Source organism: Bos grunniens, chromosome 16 (genome assembly GCF_055505025.1).
Source record: "Bos grunniens cultivar Pamir isolate PY7600 chromosome 16, Bosgru_T2T1.0, whole genome shotgun sequence".
NCBI lineage: Eukaryota > Metazoa > Chordata > Mammalia > Artiodactyla > Bovidae > Bos > Bos grunniens.
In genome coordinates, this window is record NC_141180.1 from 186,254 (window position 1) to 201,792 (window position 15,539).

Genomic DNA, 15,539 nt, shown 5'->3' on the forward strand with positions numbered 1-15,539 from the left:
TGCAGCGGGCGCTGGCTAGAGGAGGACACTGTCAGCTGTGCAGAGCTCAGCGGACACGCCGCTTGGAGATGGGCGGGGTGCGGGGACAGAAGAGGGAGAGGGGGAACCCCAAGGGTCAGACGTGCAAAGGGAAGGGAGACAGAAATCAGAGGAGGAGAAAGAGATGGACGTGGGCAGGGTGAGGTCAGCAGGGGCCTAGACGGCAGGCTGGAGGACAGCAGTCACAGACACAGGCTCAGCCGAGAGCACGGGCGTCACAGCGGGACCCAGGATGGAGTGAAGCTTACAAACGGAGGGTGACCCCCCACCTCTACTCCGGACACACGGGCAGCCAGCCTCAGATGGGCCCAGAAGGAGATAGGAATTCTGACCTAGGAAAGGCAGCCGTCTTCAGGAAGCACTGACCTCTGGGGCCTGCAGAGAGACTGAGGGCCTCCAGCCCCAGCCACACCCTGAGCTTCCGACGGCCTTTGCGTGCTTCCAGGTCCTATCTGTAAATGTACAGTGAGGACCACCAGATGTTGGAGGAAAACTGAGAAATGGAATATCTCTGCCACATCAACAAACCAGGATGTCACATCACCAGGGATTGCAGCCTCCGCAGATGGTGAACTGGCGAGCCCTGAGGGACGCAGGGAGGAAGAAGCACTGCCGACCAGCAGCCACCAGACTGCAGCTACCCCTCGGTGAGCCCGGGGGAATCTCAGGATGCGAGGACACCAGGCACTGAACTTCCCTGGCAGTGCAGGGGACACGGTCTGCCCTGGTCCGAGAGAAGCCCCCGTGCACCACAGCTCCCGCGCCCAAGCTCCAGAGCCAGAGCTCCTCTCAACAAGCGAAGTCCCGAAGTGAGACGCCCTGCACAGAAGCAGAGAAGCCCCTGACCTCCACAACGGAGAAAGCCTGAGCAAAGCAAGGAAGAGCTGGCACAGTCAAAAATAAATCAGTAATTATTTAATTTAAAAAATCCACAAGATACTGACCCAGATAGGTGAGGTACACATCAAAGGAGTTTCAGTGAGCCCAGGCTCCTGCATCTTCCCACACGTAGAAAAGCCCTGCATTCCTTAACTTGGGATATCCGGTTTCTTTAATTAACAATAAACTTTTGATGTTCAGACTACCTGCCCTTTATTGCAAAACTCCCTATAACCTGGCTCCTCCCCTCGCCTCCTCGGAGCAGTTTCTCAGAACTCTCTAAAGTGCTGTCTCCAGTCCTGATTTTGCCCCAAAGGAAACTTAGCTTGAAACTTTCATGTTGTGCAACTTTTTTCCAACAACATCTACTGTGAAAGAGAACTACACACCCAAAATAGTCCGGAGAACACACAAAATGCAAGGAACAGAGCAAAACTTCCAAAACTGAGAGAGAAAGAGGAGATACCGTGTCCATGAAACGGGGGAGAAAGCTATAGAGAGAAGAAAAGGAACATTCTGAAAATAAAAAGAACTCTCAGAAATTAGCAATACAATAGCAACAACAAAGCATTCCATAGAAGCGCTGGGTAGGAAGGTTGAAGAAATCTCCCAGAAAGCACAAAGAGAAACTGGTCAGGGAAGATAAGGAAGTTAAAGGGCCATCGGGGACCCAACACTTCACACGTGGGGGCCCTGGCGCCTCAGAGAGCCGATGAGTCAGCTATCAAAGAGCCTGCGCCGGCCTCCCAGGACTCAAGCACCCAGCCTCACGAGCACCAAAACCTGAGGACCGGGAGCCCAGCTCCAGAGAGAAACGTTGCTGTTTAGTTCCTGAGTCGTCTCCGACTCTTTAGCAACCCCATGGCCCAAAAGAATCCAGGGAGAAGTGTGGTCACACACAAAAACTTTAGTAGCCTCAGGCTTCTCAGTAGCAATACCAGAAACCAGAATACAAGAGAAAATGTCTTCAGAATCCTATGGGACAATGACTTCCAACTAGAAAGACCAAGATGCCAAACTGTCAACTGACCGTGAGGGTGGAGGAAAGGTTTTTTTTTTTTTTTGAAGGATAATTGCTTTACAGAATTTGGCTGTTTTCTGTCAAACCCCAACATGAATCAGCCATAAATATACATATGTCCCCTCCCTTTTGAACCTCCCTCCCATCTCCCTCCCACCCCACCCCTCTAGGTTGATACAGAGCCCCTGTTTGAGTTTCCTGAGCCACACAGCAAATTCCTGTTGGCTGTCTATTTTACGTACGGTAATGTAAGTTTCCATGTTACTCTCTCCATACATCTCACCCTCTCCTCCCCCTCCCCATGTCCATAAGTCTATTCTAGATGTCTGTTTCTCCATTGCTGCCCTGTAAATAAATTCTTCAGTACCATTTTTCTAGATTCCATATATATATGTGTTAGAATATAATATTTATCTTTCTCTTTCTGACTCACTTCACTCTGTATAATAGCTTCTAGGTTCATCCTCCTCATCAGGACTAACTCAATATGTTCTTTTTCTGGCTGAGTAATATTCCATTGTGTATATATACCATAACTTCTTTGTCCATCCATCTGCCGATGGACATCTAGGTTGCTTCATGTTCTAGTTACTGTAAACAGCGCTGCAGTGAACAATGGGGCACGTGCGTCTCTTTCAGTCTCGGTTTCCTCGGGGTACATGCCTGGGAGTGGGATTGCTGGGTCATGTGGTGGGAGTTGGTGACGGACAGGGAGGCCTGGGAGTGGGATTCACGGGGTCGCAAAGAGGCAGACACGACTGAGCGACTAAACTGAACTGATGGTGGTTTTATTCCTAGTTTTTAAGGAAGCTCCATACCGTCTTCCGCAGTGGCTGTATCAGTTTACATTTTCACCAACAGTGCTAAAGCATTCCCTTTTCTCCATGCCCTCTCCAGCATTTGTTTGTAGACTTTGGTGATGGCCATTCTGACTGCTGTGAGGTGACATCTCATTGTAGTTTTCATTTGCATTCCTCTAATTGTGAGCGATGTTGAGCATCTTTTCATGTGTAGATATTTTTAAATACATGAAGCTTCAGAGTCTTGTGTCTCTTTTCTCAAGAAGCTTCTGGAGCCTGGGTTTCACTGAATGAACATCCTGCAGAAGGGGAGGGCTGTGTGCCAGGCAGAGGTGGAGGGAATTCCCGGACAGTGAGAAAGAAGGTTCCCAGGTCCAGCAGGACCTGCGCAGGTTAGAGTCGGGGTGCGGGGGGTGGAAGGAAAGGAAGGGGGAGGGGAGGAAGGGACTCTGTGTTCCGATGTCCTGAGCACTCTCTGCCAACGGGAAAAACGGAGGCTCACTGCGTCGTGGACACACAGGCAAACAGGGAGAACCTTAGCGTCGGAGGAAACCTTAGCATCGGAGGAAACCAAAGTGCCAGGAAAAGGGAATGCTGTTCACCACACATGATTCTGGCTCAGTTCTGAAAAGTGTTTACAGAGTCCACTTATGTAAAGACTCTTAATTTGACCAGATTAAACTCACGAGAGGACGTGAGGCAGATGGAGGAAGGCAGCTGTGCCATGGGAGGGGGCTGGCGACTCGGCCCACAGCTGGCCGGCAAAGGGCAGGGTCAGTGGGTGGACGGCTAAGCCGTGAGCCCTACCACCTGCCCCATGCGGGAGTGGCTGTCCTTAGGGTTCCCCGGGGACCCCGAAGCCCTCATCTCCCCAGAGTGAGCAGGTGCGGTTCTCAAAAGGAGCGAGCCCCAGCCGGCTCATGCAGCCCCTGGACTCAAAGCTCACCTGTGAGCTGGGATTGGGCCTCTCCAGCCTCCTGAGGAGACATCCGAAGAGCGCGGGTGTCCAGGGCTCTGAGAGCCTCACAGAGGACCAGGCAGAGCGAGTGTGGGCCAGATGCCCCAGCCAGTCTGGCCGTGACGCCCTGTGTGCACTTTGGGGGGCACGTGACCCTCATGAGGCTGAGGGGTCAGGAGACAGACCTGTGGACCCAGGCATCATGGACCAGTAACAACCACCAGAGCTACCGGCCAGCTGCACACAGTTGAACTTCAGAGCCTCCGGAGCCTGTGTGACGAGTGTCGCTGACTCATCATTCAAGGTTCTGTTTCATCATCAGACAATGTGACCCGGCAAACCCAGAGCCTCGGCATACGGGACACGGGGCCGGGGTCCCAGGGCTCCAGCCTGTCGCTACAGCCCTTCTTCACGCGTGTCTGTTTACAGACACCTTATCTGATACATGCCGTTGGCTCATTGACGTTGAACTCGGGGCCAACAGCCTGAGAACTCACACCCAAACGAAGCTCATCTAACATGTATTTTCTCCATCAACCATGTCCCAGCTTCTTCACGCTCAGGACAGCAGACAGCCCTGCAGCACCAACTTCGGGGGCCATCTCAAATGCTGGAGTCACCCGCAAAAGCACAAATACGCAAGAAGCGTGGCACCAACCACTTGTTTGCAGTATGAGATGGAAACCAGAGGCAGCTGCCACCTCACTGAAGCTCTGCTGGCAGCGCGGCCTGAAGGGGTCTCACAGTTCTCACCCACCTGGCACAAAAGCCCGACAAGTGCTGATCAGGGGTGATACATACATTTTAGCAAGTGGGCCGCTTTGCAAATACAGACAATGAGGAGTGACTGTTATTCAGCCCATTTTATGGATCAAGAAACTGAGGCTCATCAGGGCAAACAACTGGCACCTGACCAGTGAGGGGCAGAGCCTGGATTCGGAGCTGGCCCAGAGCGGACGCTGAATTGCCCAAGGCCACGCAGCTACTGGGGGCAGCGCGGGGCTGAGCCCTGGCCCTGGACTGGGAATGGCACTCCCTTCACGAAGCGCCTGATCGCCTGCACGGTGGGCTCTCCCCTCCCCTGGTTGCTCTGCTGGGACCTGAGAACACAACAGAGAAAAGTGACTAGGCCAGAAAAGACCCGAGGCCGCTGCCGCCCACCCAGCCCTGGCACCTCCGTGGTGCCTGCACACCAGGGCAGCAGGGGCACCTCCCTCCCTGACGCTGGTCTCCCCCGCCTGAGACGTCCAGGAAAGGAAGGGACAATGGGGCAATTGATGCAGGCGCCCCGAAAGACAGACTGTTCCAATAAACAGCATTCCGGGCACCGGCCAAGTGCTCGCGTGTGTAGAATGTCAAGGAAAAGCTGAGTAAACGCAGCCGTCTGGCTGGGGCCCTGGCCGCTCCTCGAGGTGCTGCAGGCTCAGCTGGGCCCCAGAGGCGGACCCTGGGGGGTGGGGGTGTCAGGGAAGGGGACAGAGGTGAGCGTGGGTGGGACAAGAGTGCCCTGGGACTCCGGCCCCACCCTCTGGCAGCCTCTGGACACACTCAGACATGCAGCCCAGGTCCTGTCCCCACGCCGGCACTGGGGTGGATCCCAGGGTGGCCTCTCTGAGCTCTGCTTCCTCATCTGCAGAGCACCCTCTGCGCCCAAGGCCACGGCGAGGGCCAACGGGGAGGGCTGGATGCTCAGCATCTCCCCCAATTCGGGTCAAAGGAGGCCCCCTCAAGCCCCACCAAGAGCCAGCTCCCGGCCCCCAGCTTGCTGCCCGGTGCCACCCTGCCTCCAAGACCTCCAGGTGACCCACCAAGCACTGGGCCCGAGGGTGAGCGGCCAGCCTGGTCCACCAGAGAGCTGAACTTCCAACCACCCCCAGGGCCCAGGGGGAAGGAGCTGGCGAGGGGGCTCAGGAGCTGCGGTCCACCGGCTGTCTGTTCCATGAGGAGCCTCTCTGGGACTCTCATCTTTTTCTCGGGCGCTGGCGGGGCAGGTCAGGGCCCACGGCCGCCTCACACCCCAGACCAGCCCACAAGGCTGGGGCCAGGGCTCAGCACGTGTGTCCACCCCACAAGGCTCCAGGCAGTTAATGCAGCCTTCCTGCTTTATTACTGAATTATTTAGTTTTTCCCACACACCCAGCAGAGCCCTGCCCTCATCAGCCTTCAGTAAAACCCAGTGACAGCCCCACCACCACCCCAAGTCTCCCAGGCAGGGGCATAAACGCCCAAACCTTTGCTTGGGCCCACCTCACAACACCCATCGCAGTCCCTCCTGCGGGCCCCCAGGCCTCCCAGCCTCGTCCCGGCCAGTTTCAGGCTCACAGACCTGGGTGCAGACCCCACAGCAGGTCAGCACTGTGTGACTTTGAGCAAGCGACCAGTGTCTCTGAGTCTCCATTTCTCTCTCTGCAGAGACAGATCCTCTCTGCTCCCAGCGGTGGGAGACCAAACGAGGCGGCAGGGACGGGACCCCGTGACGCTGCGCACCTGCACACAGCTGGGAAGCCGTCAGTCTGGTCCCCACCCAGTGAGCGGCCTCCCCTCCCAGTCCAGTTCCTTGAAGACTAGTGACCACGGTCCCCAAGGTGAGCGATATCCTAACAGCCCTTGAACCACTGTAACTTTCTCAGGGGATCCAGCGTCGGGAGAGGTGGAGAGGGGTGACTGGACAGCTGGAAGCCTCTGGCCTCACCCGGCCGTTCATCCAGGATTTAGTCTCTGCCAAAGATAAACAGGCCCGCCCCCCCAGACACCCACCGTCTGCTGAGGAGGAGCTGGGTAAACAGGCTGTGCTGGGTGCGCCTTCCCAGCGCCGGCAGAGTCCAGCTCTGAACAAAGGCCTCTTGGGTGCTGGTAACAACTGAAGCGAAGGCCCGCGTGCCCGGGGGTCCTGCTGGGGTCCTCCCCAGGCACACCTGGCCCCGTCCTGGCTGGAGGCAGGGTGGACCATTTTAAGTCCCCCAGTAAACGATGCTGGGGCTGATTGCCTGCATCATACCTGTGAGTGCAGGCCCAGGCCAGGGACCATCAGCCTGGATGGGGTTGTGTCCGCAGGACAGGCCTGTGACGCAGCGGTCCCCATGGGCAGGGTGGGCTGGTGGGGGTGACAGCCTCTCCCTCTGGGGGACTGCCACGCCCGTGCTGCGGGGAGATGCTGTTCTCGGGGACAAGGAGAGCCCCGCGCTGCAGCTGGATGCCCCCAACACAGCCTGGGCCTCCCACAGGGGCGCCAGGGAAGGGGATCCCTCAGGGAGATGCCGTGGTGGGCATGCATGAGGCCGGCCTGTCTGCTTCACGTGGGGATGGCCACAGCAGCAAGGCCAGGTGTCGTCTCAGTCCCCAAGGGCTGGAGGCCTGGACGTGCCTGGTGGGCCTCTGCCCCAGGGCATCGCAGGACAGCGGTCAGGATGTCGGCCAGGAGGGGCTCTTGTCTGAAGGTCCAACCACGAGGGACCTGCTTCCAAACGTACATGATTGTCGCTGGGACCAGCTTGTTGGCCACGCTCAGTCCTGCGACACGGACCTGCCCAACACAGCGTTTCCTTCAAAAGCAGGCTGGAAGAGGGACGTCACTGGCGGTCCAGCGGTTAAGAGTCCAGGCTCCCAATGCAGGGGGCATAGGTTTGATTCTTGGTCAGGGAACCAGGATCCCACAGGCCACATAACATGAGCAAAAAACAAAAACATTTAAAAATAAAGAGATAATAAAACTTAAAAAGGAGCTAGGATGAGCGGAGGCAGCGAGCAAGACGGACGCTCAGGCCTTCAGGAGCCCTCACTGTGTGGGCGAGACATCCGTCCAGTCTCTAGGCCAGTCACTCTTGAGAAGCAGCATCCACACGAGCCCCTCAGAGGCAGACACCGGCGGGGCTGCATGGGGTCTGCCCACCAGCGGCGCTCCCGAGCTGAGTTTTGAAGGAGCAGGGGGCTCAGGGAGAGCACAGGGGTCAGCAGGAAGCCAGAGCTGAGGGGCGTCCCCGTGTGTGTGTGTGTGTGTGCACATGCTTGTGCACGTGTGTGTGTCTGTGTGTGTGCACATGCTTTGTGCACGTGTGTGTGCGCGTGTGTGTGCACATGCTTGTGCACGTGTGTGCATGTGTACGTGCAGGTGAGTGCCTGTGTGTGTGTGCGTGCGTGTGTGTGTGAGCTCGCAGGGCTCTGGGCCTCTGGAGAGGGGCCTGGTTAGCAGTGCTGGTGGAGAGTGACCCGGGGCTGTGCCCGCAGATGGCCTGTGCACCCCAAGTGCTGTCCCTTTTACAGGCGCTCTCTCCACACGACTCACGGCGATCCAGGAGGCAGACCATGTCAGCAAGCAGACACCGCCGGGGTTCGCACTCGGGGCTGTGATCAGGGCTCAGGCTTCAGCTGCCGCCCGTACGCCTGCTCGGGTCGGGCTCCAGACCCGGCCCACAGCGCTGCTTCCGCACCAGCCCCTCACCCGTATCCCTCCTGAGCCCCGGCCCCCACCATCCATCTCTGTCTTCTGCGACCACCAGCCTCCTCAAGGAGCACGCCCACACTCCCCGGCTCTCATGAAGCCATGGCACGGCACGGATTCTCCTGAAGAATACGGTGTGATGCCTCTTACATGTGGAGTCTAGAAAATACAACAAACTCGCAAACATGACGGAAAAGGAGCAGACTCGCGGATACAGAGAACGGGAGGAAGTCAGGGCTGACCCAGGGGTAGGCGATGAAGAGGACTGAACTACTATGCATAAAGTAAATAAGCTACAAGGATACACATACAATAAGGAATAGAGCCAATGTTTCATAATAAACTATAAATGGAGTATAACTTTTGAAAATTGTGAGTCACTATATTTTACACCTGAAACGTAATTTTTTAAGAGAATGCACTTCAAAAGTGTACTTCAAGTACTTCAATTTAAAAAAAAAAAAAGAAAATTTAAATTAAAAAACAATATTCTCAGAAAGAAACATCCAGAGACACAGAGAGATTCAAATAGGCAAATGTTCTTTGCATCCTTATACACAGAGATAAGCATTAAAGGGCGTGGGGGTTTCCAGCTGAGGAGGGGCTGGATGGCAAACAAACAGCAGTAGAAGCGCTCCCTGTCGCGGTCTCATAGCAGCGGACAACACGTTAGAAATGAAGACACAGAGCACCCACAGTGCGACCCTGTGTGGCGCAAACCAGGTGACAGTTAAGCATCACACACACTTAGAGAGGAGTCAGTGTCGAGGGAAATACAGCGAAAAGCTGACAAAGATGACCCCTGAAAGATGGAAACACCAAGGTGACGTTTGTTTCCTTCTTTATAATTTTCTATCCTTTCACAGTTGCCTCAATGAATGGATGTCTGTAATAAAATAAAGGATTATGTGTAAGAACAGCAGCTTGGCAACAGGCTCTCCCTTGCCTGGAGGAAGAAGCGGGGACCAGGCCAGCGGCCCCAAGTCAGCACCTCCTCTGTGCTCCCTGCTGCACCTGCGATCTGCACCAACTCACCTTGCTCAGCCCTGGCACCTCTGCCCCGGCCACATCTCCCCTGCATTCCCTGACCTCTGGGAGGCAGAATCAGGGGGGCGGGCTCAGCACTGATGAAGCAGAGGCAGAGCTGACTGGGCAGCCTGGGGACACCCCCTCCTCCCTGAGGCCAGGAGTCTGTGTGTCCTGAGGATGCAGGACGCCCCACTGGCCGGAGCGGGGGTGGCAGTGCCCTGGGCCCCTGCCCCGCAGCTCACAGCCCAGGACTCTGTGGGGGACCTTCCCGGGGCCCTGGGCCAAGGGCAGGCCTGACAGCTGAAATCAGGAAAGCGGGGGGCCAGGCTTCCTGACCCTGGGCAGTGCGGAGGAGGGTGACTGACGGCCTGCGGCATTCTGGGGACACAGAGCTTTCAGTGCTGAAACCAGGGGAGTCCCCACTCACCCCGGCAGCAGGTGGGCCCCCTGTGGGTCTCAGGAGCAGGCTACGCAGCACAGGGTCCATCAGCAGAGCCCAGGCCCCACCCTCAGGACGGGCCCTGTGCCCAGGTCGTGAGACGGAGCATTCGAGCCAACACAGGACGCGCACTGCCCCGCCCCAGGCCCTTCTGCTGCCCCAGGGGGTCCTGCCCAGGGCTGCCCCTGCGAGCTCATGCAGACCCTCCCAAGTGGAGGGGCCCCTTGCTGGTCCCCTCCTGGAGTTGGACCCAGTGCTGTGTCAAGGCCTGACTGCAGTGTCCCTCCGCGAGTGCCCTCCACACAGGCCCCCCGATGCCCCTTCTCAGCCCCCAGCCTCTGCTCTCACCCTCTCCACCTGCCTGCGAGCCCCTCTCCCTGGCCACTCGCCCGCTAACCCTACGAGAAGGGCTTGTCTGGCATGGACTCAGGGCACACATCCAGGACCCACCGGTGAGCCGCTGGGACGCCTAGCAGGTCACATAACCTGTTTCTGAATCCACAGCCTCCGTGGCTGGATGACTCCCTTGTGCTGACGTGGGCCCGTGGAGTCAGTCAGCTCAGTCACCGTCGAGATGACGAGGCACCTACCGAGTCCCAGGGACTCAGTGGCGCGCAAGAAGGGCGGGAGTGGCCGTCCCCAGTGGTGACGGGGGGCCATGGCCGAGGAGCAGGGAGGTTCTGAGGCCTGGACAGAGCAGGGAGAGTCCCCAGGGTGGGGGGCAGTGGGGGTACAAGGGCCCCCGCCTGTCCTGTGCAGGGGTCCCAGCTGCGGGCGTGGGGACGGACACAGGAGACGCCTGGCCGTGGAGGGCACACCCCCTGGGAGCCGGGACGTCCTCTGGGCACCAGGGAAGGTTCCAGTCGGGAGGGTGAGCCGCGTCCCAGGCGGTACACTCTGGCAGTTGGGAGGGGCAGCCCAGACTACTGCAGCAAGGTGCACGGCAGGCCAGGGTCTGCCAGGGCCCCTGCACTGGGCCTGGTGGGCACACCGCCAAGGTGCCTCTGCACCCCCAGCTCTGGGAGAGGGCCTCCGGGTCGGGGCACAGTGCCTGCTCCCCCTGCTGCAGACCCCCGCTTCCAGAGGCTCCCGCCCGCCACCCCGAGTCCCCGCCACAGGATGGCTGTCTGAGCCTCCACCCCACCCTGCTCACCTGAACAGAGGCCCCCACCCCCACCTGCAAGAACTCGCCCTGCCTTACTTTCCCACTGATGACTCAGGGGTTGGCAGGGATGAGGCCAGGGCGGCCGGGCAAGCAGAGTGGCGAGGCCCCACCCAGGCCTCCTGTGAGCGAGGTTTTTCCACCCTGTGCCTGTCTGTAGACAGGGCACAGCCGGGCCTCTCAGGGCCCCCGGGGGGCCCTGACCCTGTTCAGCAGTGCAGCTGAGCACTCCCGGGGGTTGGCACGGGGCCCAGGCTCCTCCCCCTCGGCAGAGCATGAGGGTACCCCTGATCCCAGGAGAGGACCTTCTTCCCCAGCAGACACCCCAGGAACGTCTGAGCCCCACCCGCTCTGGGGTTCCTAGTGCTTCTCCCTTTCCAGACATCCACCAGCTACTCCAGCATACTCCATGCCAGGACCCACAGCACAAACCTTAGAGGGGCCAGGACCTCCTAGCAAAGGGAGCAGCCCAAGTGGGCTTGGACAGGAACCAAAGGATACTTGGAGCCGACAGGGCGGTGTTCCCCAAAAGCAGAGAGGGCCAAGAGCTGAAGCTCCCCCGACACCGGCCATGCCCCTCACTACTCTGCACAGCCAGCCTTCCAGGATGACCCCCCATCAGCTCTGCTGAGGACACCCCCCACGGCACCTGCCCCTCGAGGGCACAGCAGCCACTGCTCGCCTCCTGGACTCAGCTCAGACCAGGTGCTCTGTCTCCACTCCCCCAGGGCCTGCCTGCAAGAGGCTTGTTTGCCAGACGAGCATGTCCCACACCCTGATCCCATCTGCTCACAAACACACTCCCATTTCTGAGTGTCTGGACACCTCCCTGGGTTTGCTGGAAAAAGCCAGGATCTATCTTAGAAGCTGCTGTTTTACAGTAGAATGAAGCCAAGCCTTTCACATAGCTTGAGTCCAGGACGCAGTGGCAACACCAAGGTCTCTCGCCCTCCACCCACACACAGAGCCGTTGGCCTCCACACTCTCTCCCAAGGCTCAAGGCAGACACCACCGACTGATCACAGCGAGAGCCAGCCCGGGCGGGGGTGCTTATTTGCATCGTGGGCTGGGTGGACAGCCTAATGAGCACAAATGAGGCATCTGTGAAAGTGTCTTTGTACCTTAAGTTCTTATTCAATTGTAAGATGAGGTTCACATATTGGAGAAAAGAGAAGCTGCAGAGGGCTCTGGGGGACGGGGACAAAGGACAGGAGTCGTAACTGGATGGGAGGAGGAGCCTGCGGGGAGCAAGAGGGCTGGAAGCGGCTTCCAGACCCCTGTGGTGGACACTCGGCCTCCCTGCCCCATCGGACTCTGAAGCCGCCACACGGCAACAGGGCAGGCCGGACGTGGGTCAGCCAACGGGCCGTCCCTGTGTCACTCAGGGTAGCACTGTCTCCACCTCCGTTTCTCTGCTGCTGAAACGATTCCTTTTAAACCATCACGTGGAGAAGACTTGTGATGTCAGTGGAGCAGGCCCAAGTGTGTGAGTGACGAAGGGACGAGCCCCACTGGGGAGACACGGCTGCCTCCCAGGAGGACAGCAGAGGCCACAGTGGCCTATGCAGGCCCCAGGGTCCCTCCTCCAGCACCTCTGAGGCTGTGTTCTCTGGATTGCAGGGTCTCTGCCTCCCCAGGCTGGAGATTTCAGGATGGGGTTTACCTTGGGAAAGTGGAGGCAAGGAGAGGGATGTTCCCAATACCAGGTCTTTGTGGGAAAGACTCTCATTCGGAGAACAGCGTGGTCACTGCCCTCTGCAGGGTATCAGATTCTGGGACAGGTGTGAAATGGTAATGGCTGAGCCTCTACCCACCCCACCACCTCCAGGCCTGGCACGGCAGTGCGGGGAAGATGGGCAGGAGGGGGGAAGAAGTGTGCAAAGAGGGGCCTGGAGGGGTGGGGGTCCCGAAAAGGACCCAAGCAGCAGACGACCCCAAGAGTGGGCCTCGGTGAATCCAGAGCCGAGCCTGGGGGGTTCATCTCGTGGTCCCCAGGCGGGCCTCTCAAGTCCTAAGATGGTGGCTCAGCGATCCCGGGGGCCGCCCTCCTGCAGGCACAGCACCAAGCCTGGGTCGGACAGTCTGCAGAGTAGACAGCAGGGCCGCAGCGGGTCGGGGCTTTGCTGGAGCTCAGAGGCTGGGCCTGGGACAGGCACGTCCTGAGAGCCTGAGCGCCCGGGGCCGAATCCTCATCCTCAGCTCTCCGTGGCTGTCCCCCTCCTTGCTGGCTCCCGCTGACCCGTGACTCCAACGCCTCCTCCACGGGGGTGTCCGCAGCCGCAGCCTCGCCACTCGGAGCACAGTCAGGAGCACAGTCACGCTCCGAGAGCCGATGGGGGCCCAGAAGCTGGAGAGGAAGCACAGCCATCAGGGCGGAAGCAGGTGTGGTGGGGAGCGTGTCCACAGGAGCTGTTTGTGCAGAGTCCCCGGACCTGCTCCCGCATTTCAGAACACCCCCCTGTGACCCCCGCAGGGAGCTGCTCCCTCCGGGTCCCTGAGGCCAGGGGCAAAAGAGATCCAGCTCAAAGGCCCGGGGTCTGCCTGTCAGCCGGCAGCTCGGGGCCCCCCACTGCATAGGGCTCCCCACCGCAGTGAGAGGCCATCAATGGGGGGGCTGGGCTCGGGGGGCAGGGGGTAACGTCAGTTTCCTTCCAGAAGGACAAACTAGACCCTTCCTCCTGGGTGGGCGAGCCAGGGCTTCTGGTTCTGCCCTGGTCCCTGCCCCGCTTTCCTGACCACAGGCCTGCCCCCTGCCCCTGCCCTACGGCCCACAGAAGATCACGGCATCACAGACAACAGACTGTGGCCCGAGCCACCCACCGCCAGGGCCCAGCCCTTCCTCCAGGCCCCTTCTCTGCCCAGCCCACATGCTGGACACCAGGGGCAGGTGGACAGGCCCACCTCCCCTGGCTGGAGTGGCCTGCCTGAAAACCTCCTAAATCTCCTGGATTCCCAAACAGCTCGGCCTTAGAGGGGGGGTCCCAGGTCCAGCCCAGCCCCCGCCCCAAAGTTCCACCTGGGGATTACTGGCTTCTTGGTTCCCGTCCCAACCCTGAGCACCCTGCCGCTGAGGGAGTCTTCCTGCCACAATTCCACGCTCCAACTCGAGAGCGACAGTCATCCCAGCAGAAAGTGGGGGCAAGCCCAGCCCTCTCTGCCCCACCCCCACCCCGCTCCCTCAGCCCAGGAGCCCCGCCCTGGCAGGGGTGGAGGCCCCGCGGCCTGTCCGCCAGCCTCCTGCCAGCCTCCTCCCGGAGTCAGGCCAGAGCCAGCCTCGGGAGGCTGCCGGCCCACCCTCCTCTCGGACACGGAGGTCACAGTCAGCCCGCCAGCGCCCGGGGGAGGCCGGCGTTCAGATCCAGGCTGGACTCCTGGGCGTTCCCCCAGGTTTCTCCCTTCCCGCTGGCCCTCGGACGGCCCAGCCTGGAGGGGGCTCAAAGGTTGGGGCCCCCATTTCCTCCGGCGGGGAAAGAGGCGACAGGAGGGCCAGAGAGGAGGGGGGCTCGGACCCGGGAACTCACCTGGCACGACCTCGGGCAGGCCAGGCGCGCCCCCGCGCTCTAGGACACCAGCGCCCCGGCCCCGAGGCTCTGCCGGGCGCGCACGGTCTGGATGGCCTGCTGGTTCTTGAACTTGACCAGGCCGAGGGTGATCTGCGCGTTCCAGCCCGGGTCCTCCGGGGGGCAGCGGAAGTCGATCTCGCCGCCGCCCTCGGTCACCAGCGTGAAGTAGGTGTGGCGGCCGGTGCTTTCCACGCACTCCACGGCCTTGATGCGGGCGAAGCTGAGCTCCTTGGGCCGGCCGCCCGCGCCCTTGGCCTCGAAGAGCTGTAGCCCGCGCTCGGTGAGCACGCAGCGCTTGCGTTTCCACTGCTGCAGCAGCCCGCCGCTGCGCTTCTCCAGCACGCCCTCCCGGAGCACGGCCGCCGTCATGGGAGCGCGCGGTGCCGCGGCCAGGCCGCGCTGCGCCCCGCCGGCTCTCCCCGCCGCCAGGCCGGCGCGCCTGGTGCCTGTCGGGCCCCGCCTCGGCCCTGGCCGCCGCGCCGCGCCGCCCCGGCCCCGGGCTCCAGAGCCCCCGAGCCCGGCAGCCCGCTCGCCCGCTCCTTCCTGGGCCGTCTGCGCGCCGGGCGGCAGCTCGCGGGATGTGCCCTCACATGTCCGGTGCCCGCCCCTTGCCTCCTGCGCCGCCGCGCATTCCAGCGCGCCCGGCCCGCCCGGGGGCGGGGCGCGGTCACCCTGCGGGTTTTGGGCGTGGGGCGGGGGTGGGCGGGGGCGGAGACCGAGGGGGCTGCTGTCCCACCGCTCGGGCCTTCGGGCCTTTAGTCCACCGCTCCCGGGGACCTCCAGGCCTTGGACTCGGGGCGTGGGAAGAGGAAGGAAGGGTTGTCGTCTAGACTAGAGGCCTAGCCGCTTGGGAGGGGCCTGTTTCGTGGTCTCCCACCGGCACGGCTGAGTCTCGCCGGGGGTGGGGGGGTTGCCAGACAGCTGCTGGAGCTTCCCAGGCCACGGGAACCCTGCCCCAGCTACTGACCCTCCTCCTCGCTTGGCCAGTTGCCCCTTGGCATTGCGCAATCAGAAAAATGAAGACGGTCCTGGGGTTTGGGCGGGGTGGGGGGGGCAAGGGGGGGATCAGGCTAAGCTGGGTTCCTCCCCCCTTGGGCAGATTTCTCCGTGTGGGGGCCCCAGACAGGCTGCCCACAGCGGTCTCTGCTTGGATGGCCCACCCTCCCGCGCCCGCCTCCATCCCCATGTGGTTTAGGAGGCAGGAGCCTGAG

At 60.4% G+C, this 15,539-nt stretch overlaps 1 protein-coding gene across 1 annotated transcript; it reads right to left on the minus strand.

Moving 5' to 3' along the window:
- Nucleotides 1-11,875: 11,875 nt before the first annotated feature.
- On the minus strand, nucleotides 11,876-14,903 carry PHLDA3 (pleckstrin homology like domain family A member 3). The gene is made up of 2 exons (XM_086342971.1): nucleotides 14,287-14,903; nucleotides 11,876-13,112 (listed from the first exon to the last, which is right to left on the minus strand). The coding sequence occupies exon 1, from the start codon at nucleotides 14,695-14,697 to the stop codon at nucleotides 14,326-14,328; it is 372 nt and encodes a 123-aa protein (XP_086199097.1). The 5' UTR covers nucleotides 14,698-14,903; the 3' UTR covers nucleotides 11,876-13,112; nucleotides 14,287-14,325.
- Between the last annotated feature and the right edge of the window lie 636 nt (nucleotides 14,904-15,539).